Here is a 19,522-nt window from a genome sequence, read left to right as displayed (position 1 = left end):
AATGATGTAAAACATTAATACATTTCAAATAAAAATTTATAACAAATTAGAAAGTAGGAAATAAAAACATGCCTATATAAAAACGAATCTCGAGCATGAGTAAAACTGAAGTATCTTCAAAAAATTAACTGAACATTACATAACAAAGAAAAATAACATTTCACAATTTTTAAAAGCATGATCTTAAAACATAAAGTGCCAACAGTGTAAAAGAAAATGTTAAAAACAAGAAATCACTTGCAATTATCATGCTAATAGAGCTGCATATTTCTTAATAAAGAGAAAAAAATTAATGAAAACATTTAATTTGAAGCTTTTTCTGTATCTTATACACTGGGTCAATTTAAGAAATATGAACACATTTGTGACTCTGGGCTTTAACATACAAATATAGTTGATATATAAGAGTCTTATTATTGCCCATAACACTATAAAAAAAAGGTATCTAAATTAAAAGCTGGCAGTGCTATTAACCAATTCAATAGAAGACTGAATTTTTTTATTTCAGGGCCACAAAAGTTTTCCCCAAGAAGCATCTCCTGGGACCAGTGTACCCTCGAAAGTACACTGGAAAACAAAGTCTGGAGAATATAGTTAGCTGAAAGCTATATTATTTTAATATTATATATGTTTTACTCTTCAGAGTCAGTAGCATTACACAGAAACTAATAACAAAATAATTCTTAGAAAAGGTCCTTCCTGTAGTGAGTATTCAACTAAATGTAAGGAGGCAAGATGGCTTAAAAGTTTGGGTCAATAAAAAATATCTTGGTGATTAAAAGCAGAAAAATCATGACAAACTCCTGGGAACATGTCAAAACTGCAACACTGACATCTAGTGTTTGACATCCAGTGTTTTGTCCTGATGTATTCACACACAAACTGCTGCAGATTTCATGTTTTTCAATGGTACCGTAAAGGCAGCCAAAGCAAGCCAAAACACTTTCTGATGATGTAACCCACTCCCATTCCCCACTTCAAAACCATGGCTATTTTCTTTGGTGCATTTCTTTCCCAGCTTGACTACCACAACATGCATAATATGAACACACAATACATCCATGAAAAGTTTATAGCACCATTTTATACAACCTACACTCACCCCACCAATTAAAAAAAAAAAAAAATCTAGAAGAATTCCCTTAAGTCATGGTTTTTATTTTATTATTTTCTTAAAGAAGGTCTATCTCAGAAGTTTTTAATCAGGTATTCACTGGCAATGAAAATTACGACATTTAATATAAACAAATTAAAAATGCAAAGTAATGAGGTCTCCCAACTAAAAAAATAGGATTTACTTCTAGGATATCAAAGATTATCACTATGCAAATCAGAAAATAGAACTGGCTCAAAATATTATTATATCCTAATCAAATGAGGTTTTTTAAAAATTTTCCACGCACTGATCTATAACAGCAAAAGCAGATATATCCAGGTATCTAAGGGCATAGACGGAAATCAACAGACAAGTAAAAAATGCCTTTGAAGTCCTGTGTGTTGCCTTAAACATTAATTTTGCATTCTACTATAAAAATCTAGAAATTAAAGGACTACAAAGGATGCTTATTGAAGTAATGACTACAAGTTCCAATCATGGTAGTGTTCTCTATCAAAGCTGCTCAGTAGCCACTAGCCACAAGAGCCTATTGAGGACTTCAAATGTGGCTAGCACAACTGAAGAACTGAATTTTTATTTTCTTTAATTACCTTAAATTTAAATCACATGTGGCTAGAGGCCACCATAATGAACAAAGCAGGGCTAAATCTCTGACGTACTGAGGTAGTCATAAGGCATTTCTTACCTCCTGCTGCCTTTTTCTCCAAACCTCCAGCTCCCTTTCAAACTTGCCATCTGTTCCCTGACCCCACATATGAATGGTTAGCTGCAGGCAGGAAAGTGAGCCGTTTTCCATAGCCTGGGATAAAGTTTTAAGAAGACTCACAGTCCCTCGACATTCACTGAGCACTCATGAGTGATGGGCAAGAAAGAACAAAGGAAAAATCTAAATCTAGATTTCTCTCCTTGAAGAACTCAGGAGTTTAGCAGGGTGGATAAATTACATAGCTAAATTGCAATAGAATTTGTAGGTGTTCTAAAAGAAAAACAATGAGGAAAGGGTGACCAGGGATATCTGGGATGGCTTACAGAAAGTTTTACAAAGATGACAGATGATATTCAAGTTGTTTCTTAAAGAGCAAAGCAATAATTTGAATGAAAAAAGAAAGGAGGAAGCCAAGGAAGTAAGATTCCATAACCCAAGCCAGTTGATCAGATGGCAAGATCACTGAACCTAGAACCAAACACATCCTAGATTTGAGTCAGTGCTCTGTATGAAAATTAAGATTACTATTGTAATCATATTATTACTGGCACTCCAGACAGAAGAAATCAGCATGTTCAAAGGGATGGGAATGTGAAAGATGATGAAATATTTACAAAATGACATGAAGTTAAGACTGGCTGAAACAAAGATTTGAGAATTGGATGGTAAAAAAAATGGGCATAAAGAAAGTAAGATTGGGATTTCATAAAAATGTGATTTATGATCCAAGAAATGCAATACACATCAATTCCAAGATTAAAACCAAGTAGTTTAAAAGTTCATACTCCAGGTGTGTGCTTCCAATAAAAGGCCAAATAGCTGGAATTTTTTCTCTCTTAGCACTTATCTTAAGTCCCTACTTTTAAAAACATTCTCTATTACAGTTTTTCTTTTAAAATGTAAATACCATCTGAAAGTGGTAGGCCTATTGGTCAACCTTTCACACCTTTAAAATTTGCCCTAAGTCAAACAGAACTCCTGGTAAAAACATGATTGAGGACAGTTAGTAGGGGACAATGAAGTAAGGCTACCAGGATTCAATTTCAACTCCAGACACAAATCTAAGTGGCTTTTCTGACATTAAGTCTTCTGCCTGAGTTTCCTCATCTGTAAAAATAGGAATAAAATGGTACTTCATTGGGTTTTCATAATTAAAATATATAAAGTTCTTTGAGTGCCTACCTCTTAGTAAGCACCCCTTAAATGCTGATTATACACCACACGCACATGCAGAAATACACTCACAGGCACACATAATGGGAATTTTTATGTGGCTGTGGTAGAGAAGGAGAAAGAAACAAGGAAGAAATGCCTCTGGTATTGGGAATCTGGAATTCATGTGAGGTGTTAAATGAGAAGCTTTAGATGACTAGAGAGTTATAGCATAGGGGTTAAGAGCTCAGATTATCGAATTAGACTTGGGGTGTGATGTTCTGATTCCAGTACTTTCTAATAGCATAGTTTTGGGCAAGTGACCTAACCCTTCTGTGTCTCAGTTTCTTTATCAGTAAAATAGGGATAAACACAGTAACTACTTCACTGGGCTGCTATGATGATTAAATAAGATAACACATGAAAAGCGCTTAGTACAGACCTGGCACAATAGTAGGCACTAAATAAATGATAATCAGTAATCAGAGGACACACAGAGAATAGAGGATCTCAAAAGCTTAAAACTGGATGTCAAGAAAAGAGGGAAAATAAATGTGACTTCAGTTATAAAACTGCTGCCTAAGTCTTGTTATAGTTTATAACTCGTATGCCAGGGAATCATGCAGGCCACCTTTCACTTATTTCACGAGTGGCCAATGTCTCTGTGCTACAACCTTTTCAAAGTACTGTAAAATGATACTAACTAGCTAACACGTAGTTAGAGCTAGGCACTATTTATAAAGCACTTTTTATGTATTATCATTTCACAACACTTCTTTTCTTTTTTTGAGACAAGGTCTCACTTTGGAGCCCAGACTGGAGTACAGTGGCACAGTCTTAGCTCACTGCAGCCTATCTCCCAGGCTCACGCAATCCTCTCCTTTCAGCCTCCCAAGTAGCTGGGACTATAGGCATACACCACCACGCTCAGCTAATTTTTTTGTAGAGATGAAGTCTCACTATATTGTCCAGGCTGGTCTTAAACTCCTGGGCTCAAATGATCATCCCACCTCAGCTTTCCAAAGTGCTGGGATTCAGGAGTAAGCCACCACATCCAGCTCATTTTGCAACATTTCTATGAGTTGCTTTTATTATTGTATTTACACAGGTGACGATTCTGAAGCTTAGAAAAGTTAAAAACATGCCCAAAGTCAAAAAGGCAAAGCTAACGGGGCTGTCGACTTGTGAGACACTACAAAGTTTTGTATCAGAGATTCAATTTGGACTAATGTGTACTGAACTAATGTAGCTACTCATTAAATATTTTAAAACATCGTTTAATGAAGTTTGAATTTAAAAAATTTCTATCTAAGCCTCAGTAAAGGTGAACAGTCTACTCCCTGTCCTCCTTCTGATTTTACCTAAGTATACATATCCCCCTACTTATTCAAAGCTCTATAAAACTACTGCTCCCCATTCAGCTGTAAATCATCTCTTCTGCTCATGCCACATGGTCCTTCCTGCCAATTACTAAATTTGGAATATTCAAAATTGATGCTTTAAAACTTCAAAAAAAAAAAAAAAAGCTACCTTTGAAAAAAATGAAGTCATCCCAGGTTTCCATAAAAATAACTAAAAATAAAATGATAGTGCTACCATGGGAAACACTGTCAGATGTGATTACATGTGCTATTGGGCAAGCCAAAACAGATAGACTCTGGAAATAGTCTGTTTCCTGAGCCTGTCTTATAAATTGCTAAACCACTCAAGTAGGACTATGATATACTTCATTTCTTAGGCATGTTCCTTTGCTATTTTAAGTAACTTAAATGATAAAGGAGGCTATAAGCTACAGTTTGATGAAAAGCACATTTATCTGCTAGGTTATTATATCTTAAATACAGCATTGTAGCTTATCAAAAATGAAGTGATATCTCCTAGGACCTTCTAATCTGAATTGTTATCAAGTCTTGTGTTATAAGTAGATGGCCGTTTTTCACATACGTAACCAGAACAATTCAGGTTTTTTAGCTGCCTGGAAAACCTGAAATGATCCTCCTTATTATTTTATGGCCATATGGGCACATTCTATGAGGGAGGAGTCAATTAGATCATGGCCCGAGTAACAATCAAGGCTTCTTTCTTTTAACCTGGGTTGATTTACAGGCAACAGAAGCTTCTGCCGCACCCTGTCCCAAGACTACAAGCTTAAGAATCTGGTAAGAATTGCATCTGAACTTCCATAAATCTGAGTAGCTCAAGGATAACCAAAGGTAGAGGCTATCATCTTACCCTTTATCATACTTGGTATCATCAACCACTGTTCTCATTTTTTCACCTGAGGTGATTTACTGACTAGGGATGCTGTTTTTCTGTTTTTGGGTTTTTTTTTTAAAGACTACAAGCTTAAGAACCAAGTATATATTGTATCTAAACTTCCAACAAGTTATCAGGTCAATAAATCTGAGTAGTTCATGAATAACTCAGGTAGGGGCATCACCCTCCCCTCTATAACACTTGTCATTTACATATTACTTAAAATGCAGACTGTAGCACTTTACCTTCTGTGATACTGTGAAATATATATTTGGTCAACTCCTAAAATCCTTGGAATCTCCAAAGGAGTGTCTTTTTGTATGCTAATAATTGAGGGATGGTAGTCCCAAAGCAGATTCAGGATCAGGGTTGGTCACCAAGGCAGATGCACCAAGACAGGATTAGAGGTTTGGGACTTTCAGCTCCATTCCCCAACCTCTGGGAAGGGAGTGAAGCTGAAAGTTAAACGGATCACCTCAATGATTTAATCAACCATGCTTATGTAACGAGGTCTCCATAAAACGTTCAAGAAAACAGGGTTCAGAGAGCTTCTGGATAGCTGAACTCCTGGAGGTTCCTGCAGGGCAGCACACCCAGGGAGGGCATGGAAACTCCACACTCCTTCACCCTATACTTCACCCTATGCATCTGTTCATCTGTATCCTTTGTAATATGCTTTACAATAAACCCATAAACTTAAGTGTTTCCCTGAGTTCTGTGAGTTGCTCTAGAAAATTAATCAAACCCAACGGGAAGATTGTGGGAAGCTCAATTTTAAGTCAGTTGGATGGAGGTTCCAGAGGTCTGGATTTAGGACTGGTATCTGAAGGGTTTGGGCAGTCTTATGAAGTTGAGCCCTCAGTCTGTGGGGTCTGACACTACCTCCAGGTAGATAATGTTGAGATGAATTGGAGAGCAAACAACTGGTATCCACTGCAGAACTGATTACTTGCTTAGGGTGTGGGAAGGAATCCATACACATTTAATCACAGAAGTCTTCTGTGATGATTGTTGCTGCTGAGTGGTTGAGTGAGAAAAGAGAGAAAAGCACACTGAGTGGTGTTTTTTCCACATTCACCTGCTGTATATCCCTAACTCATGATCCCCTTCAATTTTACTATGATCAAATTTCAAATTGTACTGACAGTACTGCAATTCAACAAAAATTCAATCTGAGTCATTTTGCTATTATTCAAGATGATACATATAACTGCTAATTTTACCTCCACGATAATCTAGTATATGAGAAGAGTATTAAAAAAATCATGTTAACACAAATTTCCAATTTATTCAGTGAATAAATGGATATCGAGTACTACACCATGAATCAGGCTCTATGCCAAATTGAGATATAGCTGTCATCACAACGACAAGGTCTCTGTCCCCACAGAACTTAAGAAACTTCTGCAGTCTAACAATACTTGAGTTTTGAGTTTTGTTCTAATGAAAGCACACTATTCTATCTTTCTTATATAATATGTCAAAAGAAATTAAAGCCAGAAAAATAAAATTCAAACAACATATGGGTTATATCTGTGTGTTTTCCATGAAACTCAAGTAGCATCTTACTAAAGGAAGTTTTTCAAATGTCAATATAGGGCACATCCTTACCAATTTTTATAATCCAGGTAAAATTCAAAGATAAGTGTCTGATTCAGTACTGGCTGATAAAACAAGCCAGTACTCTTTAAATATATCTATAATTTACACACTGATTCCTCATAGGTCTGAAGCCTCTGCCTTTATAGTTTCTCAGTACTATCATCTAAAAGTTTTTGATAACTGAATAGTTTAACCAAGAGCACATGTATACAACTACCTGACTAGAAAATCCATCTCCATGGATCACCTTTACAGAAACATTTAATTTCATGAGAGGAAAAAATAAATTTCTTATATTAAATAACAAATTCTGAGTTAAACCAAACAAGAAATGTCCCATCTTTAACCAAAAGACCTATATTACTAAATTTATTAAATAAAGAACTCTTTAACCAGGCGTGGTGGTGTGCACCTATGGTCCCAGTTATTGGAAGGCTGAGGCAGGAGGATTGCTTGAGCATGGGAATTGGAGGTTATAGCGAGCTATGATCATGACACACTGGACACCAGCGTGAGCAACATACCAAGACCCTGTCTCTAAAAAATAATAAGAAAAAAATGGTTTTAAAATAAGTAAAATAAATGACCCTTTATTATTTATCTGTATTGCAGAGATAGGATAAGTTGTAAAAGACAAAGTGGAAGAGACATTTAAGTTGAAACCTAAAGGATAGAGAAAAGCTGGTTAAGAGAAAGTAAAGAACAAAAAGAGTATGCCAGTAGAGTACCATAAGCACAACTAGAAAGACAGAGAGCAGACTGTACTCCAGAAACCAGTTCAGAATGCTATGACCCTAGTCATCTAGGGAATGATAAGATGTGAGCCTGAGAGGCAAGCAGTGGTCAGATCACATAGGTTGGGTATGCAGACTGTTGCCAGTTCACAAGGAGATTCAGTCAGCCAATCGCTGTTATTTGTGGATTCTGTATTTGAGAATTCACCAACTCAGTAAAATGTATTTGTAACCCCAAGTCAATACTCATGGCACTTTTGCAGTCATTCACAGACATGCTTAGAGCAGTGAAGGGTTGGAGTCTCCCTACATGCACACTCCTAGCTGAGGTTGAAGAAGGAGACACTCTGCCTTGTTTCAACTTTCTCATTGTAAACTGGTGTTCTTCCTATAGACTATTTAGTGCCACATATTTCCATTTCTGTGCTTTTTCTTGGCTACAGCAATGTTTAAAATGGCCCCCAAGCATAATGCTGAAGGGTTGTGCAGTGTCCCTAAGCAAAAGGATGCAATGTGCCTTTCAGAGAAAATATTTGTTGAATAAGCTTTGTTCAGGCACGTTATTGGCCATGAGTTCAAATGTTAATGAATCAACAAAGTACATTAAATATAATTATTATTATCCACTTCCTCTAACAGTATAGTATGCCCAAAATGTATGGTGCTATGAGTTTACATTAAAGTTCGTTGTTTGAAAAGCTGAAGGCTGGGTGCAGTGGCTCACGCCTATAATTCCAACACTTTGGGAGGCCAAGGCAGGAGGATCACTTGAGCCCAGGAGTTTGAGAACAGCCTGGGCAACATAGTGAGACCCATCTCTACAAAAAATAAAAAATTAGCTGGGCATGATGGCACACACTTGTGGTCCTAGCTACTTGGGAGGCTGAAGTGGGAGGATTGCTTGAGCCTGGGAGGTCAAGACTGCAGTGAGTCCTGATTATGCCACTGCACTCCAGCCTAGGCAACAGACCCAGACTTTGTCTTAAAAAAAAAAAAAAAAGGGGAGGGGGCGCCGGGCGTGGTGGCTCACGCCTGTAATCCTAGTACTTCGGGAGGCCAAGGTGGGTGGATCATGAGGTCAAGAGATGGAGAATATCCTGGCCAACATGTTGAAACCCCATCTCTACTACAAATACAAAAATGAGCTGGGTGTGGTGGCATGTGCCTGTAGTCCCAGCTACTTGGAAGGCTGAGGCAGGAGAATCTCTTGAACCTGGGAGGCGGAGATTGCAGTGAACTGAGATGGCGCCACTGCACTCCAGCCTAGCGAAAGAGTGAGACTCCGTCTTCGGGAAAAAAAAAAAAAAAAGGAAAATTCAATGATTTCTCTTTTTTTTTTTTTTTTCCTTTTTCTTTAATCTCAGAGTTTTGTTTCTAAAATTTATTTATTCATTTTTGAGACAAAGTCTCACTCTGTCAGTATCTTGGCCCACTGCAACCTCTGCCTCCCAGGTTCAAGTGATTCTCATGCCTTAGCCTCACAAGTAGGTGGTACTACAGGCATGCACCACCATATTGGGCTAATTTTTTGTATATTTTTTTTTTGGTAGAGATGGGGTTTTGCCATGTTAGCCAGGCTGGTCTCAAATTCCTGACTTTAAGTGATCTGATCACCTTGGCCTCCCAAAGTGCTGGGATTACACGTGTGAGCCACCAAGCCTAGTCTAAAGTTTTTATTTTTTGAGACAGGGTCATGCTGTGTCACCCAGGCTGGAGTACAGTGGCACAGTCACAGCTCACTGCAGTCTCGAACTCCCAGGCTTAAGCAACCCTCCCACCTCAGCCTCTCATGTAGCTGAGACCACAGGCACATACCACCCACATCCAGCTAGTTTTTTCCATTTTTTTGTAGCGACAGGGTCTCACTATGTTGCCTAGGCTGGTCTCAAGACTCCTGGGCCCAAGCAGTCCTCCCAACTCAGCCTCCAAAGTGCTGAGATTACAGATGTGTGCCCCGACATGTGGCCAAGGAAAATCAAATGCTTTCTTTCTGAAAAACATACCAAGTGGAGCTCTTCTTTGTCTTTAAACAAAAACACACATAAGGCTGTGTGCGGCGGCTCATACCTGTATTCCCAGCACTTTGGGAGGCCAAGGCAGGTAGATCAATTGAGCTCATGAGTTCAAGATCAGCTTGGGCAACATGGCAAAACCCCATCTCTTCCAAAAATACAAAAATTAGACAGGTGTGGGTAGTGCACGCCTATAGTCCCAGCTAATCTGGAGGCTGCGGTGGGAGGATGGCTTGGGCCAAAGAGGCAGAGGTTGCAGTGAGCCAAGATTGCACCACTGTACTCCAGCAGCCTGGGTAGTAGAGCCAGATCTCGTTTCAAATAAAAAAAAAAAAAGAAAAAACCCCCACATAAGACAAGGTTATGTATTGACAAAATGACAAAAATGTTCTGACCAGAGACTCACAGGAGCCTACAACTGTACTTCCCCTAAAAGCAATGGTTCACTAATTCAGGGATTCAGGGTTTCCTGCAACTTTACTGAACATTATTGTAACTAGAATCAACTGTGAATTCATAAATTGAGAGCAAGCATTTATAAACTTTTATAGTAATTTGATATTACCATGATGTGCAACAATGTGGTCATGTTTCCAGTTATTCTTTTTCATTGATTTTTTTTTAAACACCTATCTATGACAGATTGGAGATTAAAAAACAAAAACCAGAATGGTCCTTCAACACTGATGGTTTAAGAAGCAATTGCCTAAAAGACTGAAGGGAGTAGGGCTACAATGACAGGCCCAACAAATAGGTCCCCTATGAACTAGCATAAACAAAAGAGATGCAGGCAAGGCCGAGCACAGTGGCTTACGCCTGTAATCCCAGCCCTTTGGGAGGCCGAGGTGGGTGGATCACCTGAGGTCGGGAGTTCAAGACCAGCCTGACCAACATGGAGAAACCCTATCTCTACTAAAAATACAAAATTAGCTGAGTGTGGTGGTGCATGCCTGTAATCCCAGCTACTTTGGAGGGTGAGGCAGGAGAATCGCTTGAACCCGGGACATGGAGGTTGGGGTGAGCTGAGATCGCACCATTGCACTCCAGCCTGAGCGATAAGAGCGAAACTCCATCTCAAAAAAAAAAAAAAAAAAAAAAAAAAGAGAGAGAGACAGAGATGCGGGCAAGAACTAAAGTAATGGCAACAGAATAAATGGATTAATTAAACCAAATGGATATGGAAGCAACAGGAAGAGTAAAGGATGACACTTGTGTTTCCAGCTTGGATGGGAGTAGATGGCAGTATCTTTCTTAGAGACAGAAGCAGCTTTGACAAAGAAAATGTGTCTATGGCACAACCAAGTAGACACAATCAATTGTTATCGACATCATTATCACTGATCTTGAATTTTACCAAAAATATATGATCTAATGGTTAGCCTATGGAGTAAAACGAGTGGATTAACAGATAACATCCTGCACCTATAGAGGTAACAGTTTCCTACTAGGAAGCAATATGATATACTGGAAGCACTATTTCCAAGCTTCTTTTCTTGTCTGTAAAATAGAAATGCCATCAGCTACCTTACAGGGTTACTAGAGTAATTCAAACCTCTTTTCTTGGGAGAGTTCCAGCTTACAAATACCACGTTACCAAAGGTGGGAAAACTTATTTGGCAAAAAGAGACGGGACTAGCAGTTTTTTTAGGTCAGAAGAGACATCATTGTCATCGCTAATATTTATGAGTGGGTACCACGTGCCAAATATTAAATGCTTAACATATATAAACTTATTTAATCATTACAACAATTCTAAAGTAGATATTATTATTATCTTCGTTTTGTAGATGAGGAAATTGAGGCAGATAATAGTAAATAACTAGCACAAAGTTACTCTGAAAGGTAGTACCAACACAGGTCCCTCTGATACAATTGAGTGAACATGGGAATTTGTTTCCAGAAATAACATATGAACTTTAGGAGAAAGGAAGGAAGGAAAGAATACTCTGGTTATAAACACTGGAAGTACAATAGAAATCTGAACACAAAAATATCCCTTGGTGATGAAATCTTCTTGAGTGGGAGGGAGAAAAGTTTGTCTCTATACCAAAATCTCCTTGTTCCCAATCCTTTCTTTCTTTAGATTCAAAGTCCCTGCCCTTTCACTCTCCAAATAGTTTTTTTTTTATTATCTATGTCCTCCTGGTTCCTCAAACATATTAAGGTAGTGGTCAAGAGCATAAGCTGTACAGTCAAACTTCAATAACTGTTGTATCATTTATCAACTTGCTTATCTGCTTATGTACAGAAGTGAGCAAGTTATAAACCTCTCTGCCTCAGGTTTTTAAATGTAACATGAGGATAATAGTAGCATCTATCTCATACAGTTTTCAGAATTCTCTGAGCTGATATATATAAGGAACTCAGAACAGAACCAGGCACATAGGAAAGCTCCAAAAGTATAACTATTCTTATTATCCAATTCCTCTAACAGTGTAGTATGCCCAAAACTTATGGTGCTACAAGCTTATATGAAAGTTGCCTGTTTGAAAAATTGAATACTCTCTTGCTGAAAAATATTTCAAGTGGGGCCCTCTCTGTCTTCACTGTCCTGTCCTAGTGCAGATCCTAACATGGAGTTTTGCCATTGCCTACAAACTGTCCTGGCACTCTTTGGCAGTTACCATACATCTGGCAGTAATATTTATAAATGTCTGTCACCATCTTGCTTAAAAATTCTCAGTAGCTCCCTGCTGCCTACAAATACACAAGGCCGTTTATAATCTACTTTTAACTATTGTTACCTGTTTCACTTCTAGTCACTTCTCTGAACAGCTAGAGCCGTAACAGAATGTTACTTTGTCTGAAATAGGCCATGAATTTTAAGAGACCGCATGCCACTGTATATGCTTTTATGTCTGAGAAAACTATACTCCCAGGCCAGGAAAACTATTCATCCTTCTAAAGCCTAGATAGAACGCCACCTTTTACATTTATTCAACAAAACAATTTACCGAATACTAAAATATGCAAAGAAGACCCTGTGAAAATAAACAAGACATACTTTGACATTTGGGGAACTTATCTCTGTAACAAGAGAGATATGTTAAAATATAATGATAGCATAGTATATTATCAGTAATACATGTAAGATACAAGTAAGCAACACCTAGGCTGGGTTCCAGAGGATATGGATTCCTCTGTCTCCATCCTTACCTTTCCAAAATTGAACCATGATCTTGAAAACTATCTTTTAATTATACCTAATACACTATATTACAGTCCTGTGTTTAATGTCTTTCCTAAAACTGAAATTTTAATGCAGAAATGTATTCATCCTTTGTATCCTCAACACCTAGAGGGTGATTGGAACCTAAGGGAACACAGCAATTGTTCATTGAATTGAATTGGATAAATTAGGTTTCCATATTAGTCAAAAACCTTCTTAACCCATAACATAGCTGATCTATAATAGCAAAAGAACCTTAAAACCTAATCAGCATTTATAATAATATGCTGAAAAGACAGAACAGTTCCAACTTGGAATTATCCAGTACTTGAACAGAAAAATCCAATTTGGCCAGGTGTGCTGGCTCACACCTGTAATCTCAGCACTTTGGGAGGCCGAGATGGGTGGATCACTTGAATCCAGGAGTTCAAGACCAGCCTGGGCAACATGGCAAAACCCCATCTCTACAAAAAAATTAGCCAGGTACAGTGGTATGCGCCTGTAGTCCTATCTACCTGGGGGAGCTGAAGCAAGAGGATCCCTTTGGAGGGCGGTGGGGAGGAGGTCAAGGTTGCAGTGAGCCTGGCTGACAAAGCAAGACACTGTCACAAAAAGAAAAAGAAAAATCCAATTTGTAAGCAGTACTGACATTTTTTTCCAAATATAGTACTCTTCCCTTCTTGAACAAAACTGTTTGAACCAGTTTAATGAGTTCAAAAAATATCAGAACCAGAAGTTCTAATTTCGGCTCAACAAATAGTTTGTTTTCCTTAACAGTGTGGCAGGAGATGAAGACTCTAATTACCTAGGAATTGCAGTAGCATATGACACTTTCTTCTTGCTCCTGGAAGTCCAGCTTAATTCATTAATTTACTTAAATACCTGTGAAGGACCCACAAGGCAATAGGAACTGGGGATACAGTAGTCTTTACTTTTATGGAACTTACATTCCAATTGGGAAAGATAACGCAGCAAATACATACATCAAATGGTTTGGGCAGGGTTGAGAAAAAATAAAGCAGGGCAGTAAGTCAAAAAGTGAAGAAAGGAAGACAGGAAGAAGAGTAGTGGTGGTACGTTAGATAGGGTAGTCAGGGACAAGTCTCTCTGGTAAGGCACTGGATCAGAGGCTGGTAAAGGAGAGACATGCCAAGCATTTGAAACCTATTCTAGGCAGTAGAGCCAACCAGTGAAGAAACCAGGGTGTGGGAGCATGTTTAAGGTGTTAAACACAAACATACCGGTATGGCAAGATTACAATTAGTGGTTTGTGAGGGGCAGATTGGTCTATGACAGACAACCTGGCCCAAATCATACAGCCTAAGGATCTTGGATATTATATAGTGAGATGGGAAGCCACTGGATTATCTCAAGCAGACAGCGGATGTAATTAGAAATACGTTATAAAAGAATAGCTCTGTCTGTTTTTTGGGTATCAGCTAGTACAAAGGAGCAGTAACTGGGCAGTAGGAAGTCAGGGATTATCTGCAATTCCTTGTCACCTAAAAAAATGGTGCCAAGAATGATGGTAAAGAGGAGCAACAGACACAGCATCGTTGAAAACCTCAAAACACATCGTTCCTTCCTTTCATTATCAAGCGTCTCTGAGAGACATAGTTATCAAATGCTACCAGTTTTTAGTCGACCTTAACCACCAAACTCTTCTTTTATTCACTATTATTTAGTTTCTAAAATACGCACACATCTACCGCATAAGAAAAGTCAAGTACACCCCCTTCTTCCTCTTACCTCTTTTAACCTTTTGCTTCTTACACCCTATGAGACCCATTCTTCTCCTGTTTTCAAGTACCCTCTTCCTTTCACCCTTTGCTACTCTAAGTTTCTCGGTAGCTGTAGGTGTTCCACCCGTTTTATTATAATTAATAATGGTGACCCTGAAAATACCTAGTAAAAGAATGTGGAAACTCAAAATTACAGTTGACAGCGTTCCTTCTCTGAACACGACTTCCCCAAGCCTCCTCACTAAGCCAAAGTCGCCCCTCTGAAGTGGTGCCAAGATAAAACCCAGGTGGCTAGCAGCAAATGCAGTCGCAAGGGCTGCTTGACACAAACTCAGCCCGGCCTTTCCTACCAGACACCAAAGCTCAGCCCTACCACATTACCTTCGCTATCAGAAGTATCTGTGACCTCGTCTTCCAGCACTGACGCTACGGCTCCGGTTACCATTTTCATCTTCTTCTTTGGGGTCTTTTTCGGATTTTCTTCCTCACTCACACGTGAGTCCGCAGCGGCGGCTGCCATTTTTCCGCGCCGGAAGTGTCACCTGACAGTTGCGTCCGGTGGCAACCAGAGGCACTTCTGCATTCAGTGCCGGTGACACAAGGTTCCGGGGCGGGGTCGTCTAGCCCGGAGTTCCGGGGGCGGAGCCTCAGAATGTGACTTGGAGAGAGCTCTGAATAGCCCGGTGTGTTTACGCGAAGTCGGTTCCAGGACGAAAATCAGTGGCTGAATGACCTCAGCCGACTCCTCCGCCAGCCCGGCGCGGTCCACTTTGATTTCCTCTCCTCAGCCGCTTTCCTTGTCTGCTACCTTAATGTTGGTTTAGTGTCCTCCTCAGGTGTCTCTTACGGGCCCCCTGAACGCAGCAGCAGCTAGGACGCGGGACAGATCCACTGGGGTTTGATAATTAGAATACGATCATATCCCCCCACCCAAGATAACACGCGAGACCTTTCTTGCAAACCGAATAGACTCAATTTCTTTCCCTGGGGCGGGTGTTATGGAATCCAGCCGCACTGCATATTCCAGTAGATGTTTGTGTAGGAAATAAATATGTATTCACATCCTAAAAACTCAATACAACATTTTAAAACTTGGTTTTGAATTTTTTTGTTTTCTAAGAGGGAGAGGATCTCGCCGGGGCAGTGACTCACACCTGTAATCCCAGCACTTTGGGAGGCTGAGATAAGCGGATCGCTCGAGTTCAGGAGTTTGAGACCCGCCTGGCCAACATGGTGAAACCCAATCTCTACTAAAAATACAAAAATTAGTCGGACGCAGTGGCGAGTGCCTGTAGTCCCAGTTACTGTGGTAAACCTTTAAAAAGTGCAATTATTGACCGGGCGTGGTGACTCATGCCTGTAATTACGGCACTTTGGGAGGCCGAGGCGAGAGGATCACTTGAGGCCAGGAGTGACGAGACCAGACTGGACAACATGGTGAAACCTCGTCTCTTAGTAAAAATACAAAAATTCGCCGGGCATGGTGGTGCGCATCTGTAGTCCCAGCTACCCAGCTACTCAGGAGGCTGAGGTGAGAATCACTTGAACCCAGAGGGGCAGGGAGGGTGCGAGGAGGGGCAAAGGTTGCAGTGAACCGAGATGGCAGGTATGGTGGCTCCAGCCTGTAATCCTGGCTTCTCTAAGTCTGAAGATCGCTTGAGTCTAGGAGTTCGAGGCTGCAGTGAGCCATGATTGCACTACTGCATTCCAGCCTGGGTGACAGAGTGAGACCCTGACTCTTGAAAAAATGAAAAGGGGTGCACTTTAGAGATGCCCTTTAGGATGCTGCTGATGCCCAGAAGCACTCACCATCCTGCTCAGTGTGATCCTTTCATTGCCACTGTGTCCTGGTCTGGAACCTATTTTTTGCTGTCTTTCATAGCTAACGCTTGCTTTTGCCTAGGGCTAAATGTAAATTGGAACAAGGAGTTCCAAATAAAGTTGGGAATGCATTGGAGAAAGTTGTAGACAGCGAAGCGACGTGAAAAAAAAAAAAAAAATGGTTGCAGTGATTCAATGGAAAACATGTTCCTGCATATTAAGCACAAAGTTCCTGCATTAATACTAGTGTTATTTAGTTATCAAGAAGTGATGTTTTGTGCATTTAACATGTTAATGTGAGTTTATGTACATATAGAAATTTTTGTGTGTTTAGTTGCAGTTTAAGAAATTGCATGGAGGGGAGGAATGGCAGATTTGTTACACATTCACATTTTTCTTCCTTTAAAATAATATAAAATAGGATCCAGGTTTTTATCTAGAAGTCTGATTTTCAGAAATTTATTACTGCTGTTAAGTTGGAGATACCTATGTTAGCTTATTTAGTCTTCACAATAAACTAATGAGTTAAGTACTATTATTTTTTCCATTTTATAGATGAGGAAACAGAGGCACAGAGTAAATAACTGCTGACCATCACACAACCAGTACATGGCAGAATCACATTCAGACCCAAGCACTCCACTGCAGAGTCTGCTCAACCACTGAGTTGCACTGCCTATTCAGAGGGTTGTGCTTTAGTGCTCAGCTTACAGTCAGAATAGGCAACAAAAATTTCCTTTTTTCTTTCTGTTTTTTCTTTTTTAAAATTTTACTTTACATTCTGGGATACAAGTCCAGAACGTGTAGGTTTGTTACATAGGTATACATGTGCCATGGTTGTTTGCAGCACCTTTCAACCCGTCATCTAGGTTTTAAGCACTGCATGCATTAGCTATTTGTCCTAATGCTCCCCCTCCTGTCACCCCCACCCATCTCCAATTGCCCCTGGTGTGTGCTGTTCCCCTCCCTGTGTCCATATGTTCTCATTGTTCAGCTCCCACTTATGAGTGAGAATATGCAGTATGTGGTTTTCTGTATGCCATAGACTAGGTGGCTTATAAACAACAGCCATTTTTTGTTTTTCCCACGATTCTGAATGCTGAGAAGTCTAAGATCAAAGTGTCTGGGGAGGGCTCAATTCCTGGTTTATAGACAGCTGTCTTCTTGCTGTGTCTTCACATAACACAAGGGGTGAGGAAGCTCTCTGGGGTCTCTTTTATAAGGGCACTTATTCCAGTTGTAAGGGCTCTGCCTACCAACAGCCCCACCTCCAAATACCATCACATTGAGAGTTAGGATTTCCACATATGAATTTAGGAGGGACATAAACATATAGTCTATAGAAACATCTAAGTAAAGATATTGATTAAGTAATTGGATCCCAAGGGAGAGACCGGGGCTAGAGATAATAGGTATAAAAGATGACACCTCCATATTGGTGGTTTTTAAAGCTGAGAAAAGGGATGAGGTTTTACAGGAAGAATAAGAAAAAGAAGCCAAAATCCAGTTAGTAGGAACTCCAATATTTAGAAGTAGAGGAGACAACATATGAAAATGCACATAAAGAGCAGAAAAAATTATGAAATGAGGGAAGCCAGAGAATAAGTTTCAAAAGGAAGCAAAGATTTTGTTAAATGCTATTGTGAGACCAAGCTAGGTGAGGATAGGAGTGTGTCCATGAGATTTTATTTAAGTGAAGATTATTAGGGAATTTGTCAAATGTCTGGTAGAATAATGGGAAAGAAAGTTATGGTAGAAGGGCTAAACAGTAAATAAAAACTTCAGTTTCCAACAATATAATGAACCAGATGTGCAAAGAAAAGCCTCTTGATATGGAACACCTATAAATAGTTGCCTAGCTTTTCTTGGGGGATGAGGTGGTGCTCAATAGTCGTGTATTGAATAAAATGAATGGCTCCAGGCTTTGCCAGATGTCCTGAAGTAAGCACAACATCTAATGCCCAGCTCCTCTCTTTTTGTCAACCTCTATGGTTTCGTTAAAAACTCAGACCTAGAGTTACATCAGGCTTTCAGTCCCTTCTCCTGAATTACATAATTCTTTGAATCTCTCTGAATCTCTGTTTCTTCTCCTGTAACACGGGGATGACCTCATCTATCTCAGAAGCTTATGAGTGGATAGGTGGCCTTATTTCGCAGACATGATACTCTCTGAAGTCCACGTTGTCATGATCAGAGACTACACTGCTAACCCTGGCAGTCTGCTGGGCACTTATATCTCCTGATGGGTATATAGAGCCCTGTTTTTGCTTGGCTATGCCAGGAACCCGAAACTCAACTTTGTGGAGTCCCACGAAGCTCCTGGCTAGAGCAGCCCTGAGTTTTCTGATGTGCTGCAGCCTAAATCATTAGCTGCTGCAATGGTGAGAGGAGAGGCTTTTCTTGAGTAAAGCAGATCGGGTGGGCTAGACCATTTTGTAACACTTCTCAATAGCCATCAGAAGCTAAGATTGTCAGTGCTCCATTTACTGAGTACTTACTATATACAGGAAATATATATAGGTTCTTAATATCCTCATTTTACAGATGAGGATATATTTTGGATCAGAAAGAGTAAGTGAGATGCCCTGAGCCATGATTTCAGTTCTATCAGTTTTTGCTTCATTTATTTTCCTTCCTTCCTTCCTTCCTTTCTTCCTCCCTTCCTTCCTTCCTTCCTTCCTTCCTTCCTTCCTTCCTTCCTTCCTTCCTTCCTTCCTTCCTTCCTTCCTTTCTTCTTTTTTGAAACAGGGTCTCACTCTGTCACCTAGGCTGGAGTGCAGTGATGCAATCTCATTTCACTGCAACCTCCGCCTTCCAGGCTCAAGCGATCCTCCCACCTCAGTCTCCCAAATAGCTTGGACTACAGGCATGTGCCACCACACTCGGCTAATTATTATTATTATTATTTGGTAGAGATGGGTTTTCTTCATGTTGCCCAGGCTGGTCTCGAACACCTGAGCTCAAGTGATCTGCCACCTTCAGTCTCCCAAAGTGCTGGCATTGCAGGTGTGAGCCACTGCACCCAGCCTTTATTTATTTTGAGTCTCTATTGTTTGGTGTAGACACATTTAAGATTGTTATATCTTCCAGGTGAATTAATTATTTTATCATTACATAATACTTTTCTTTATATCTAGTGATTTTCTTTGTTCTGAAGTCTACCTGATATTAATAAAGCTCCTTTGGGTTTTTTCAAAAATATTTACATGGT

The 19,522-nt window shown here is 39.7% G+C and overlaps 1 protein-coding gene across 1 annotated transcript in view; it reads right to left on the bottom strand.

The window, feature by feature from the left end:
• RRP15 (ribosomal RNA processing 15 homolog) overlaps positions 1-15,022 on the bottom strand; it is a 52,756-nt gene extending 37,734 nt beyond the window's left edge. Inside the window, exon 1 of the mRNA XM_010363242.2 lies at positions 14,872-15,022. Coding sequence (XP_010361544.1) covers positions 14,872-15,010 — 139 coding nt within the window. The 5' untranslated portion in view covers positions 15,011-15,022. The remainder of the gene's footprint in view (positions 1-14,871) is intronic.
• Between the last annotated feature and the right edge of the window lie 4,500 nt (positions 15,023-19,522).

The sequence above is a fragment of the Rhinopithecus roxellana genome, chromosome 8 (genome assembly GCF_007565055.1).
Source record: "Rhinopithecus roxellana isolate Shanxi Qingling chromosome 8, ASM756505v1, whole genome shotgun sequence".
NCBI lineage: Eukaryota > Metazoa > Chordata > Mammalia > Primates > Cercopithecidae > Rhinopithecus > Rhinopithecus roxellana.
This window is presented reverse-complemented; position numbering and strand designations above follow the sequence as displayed.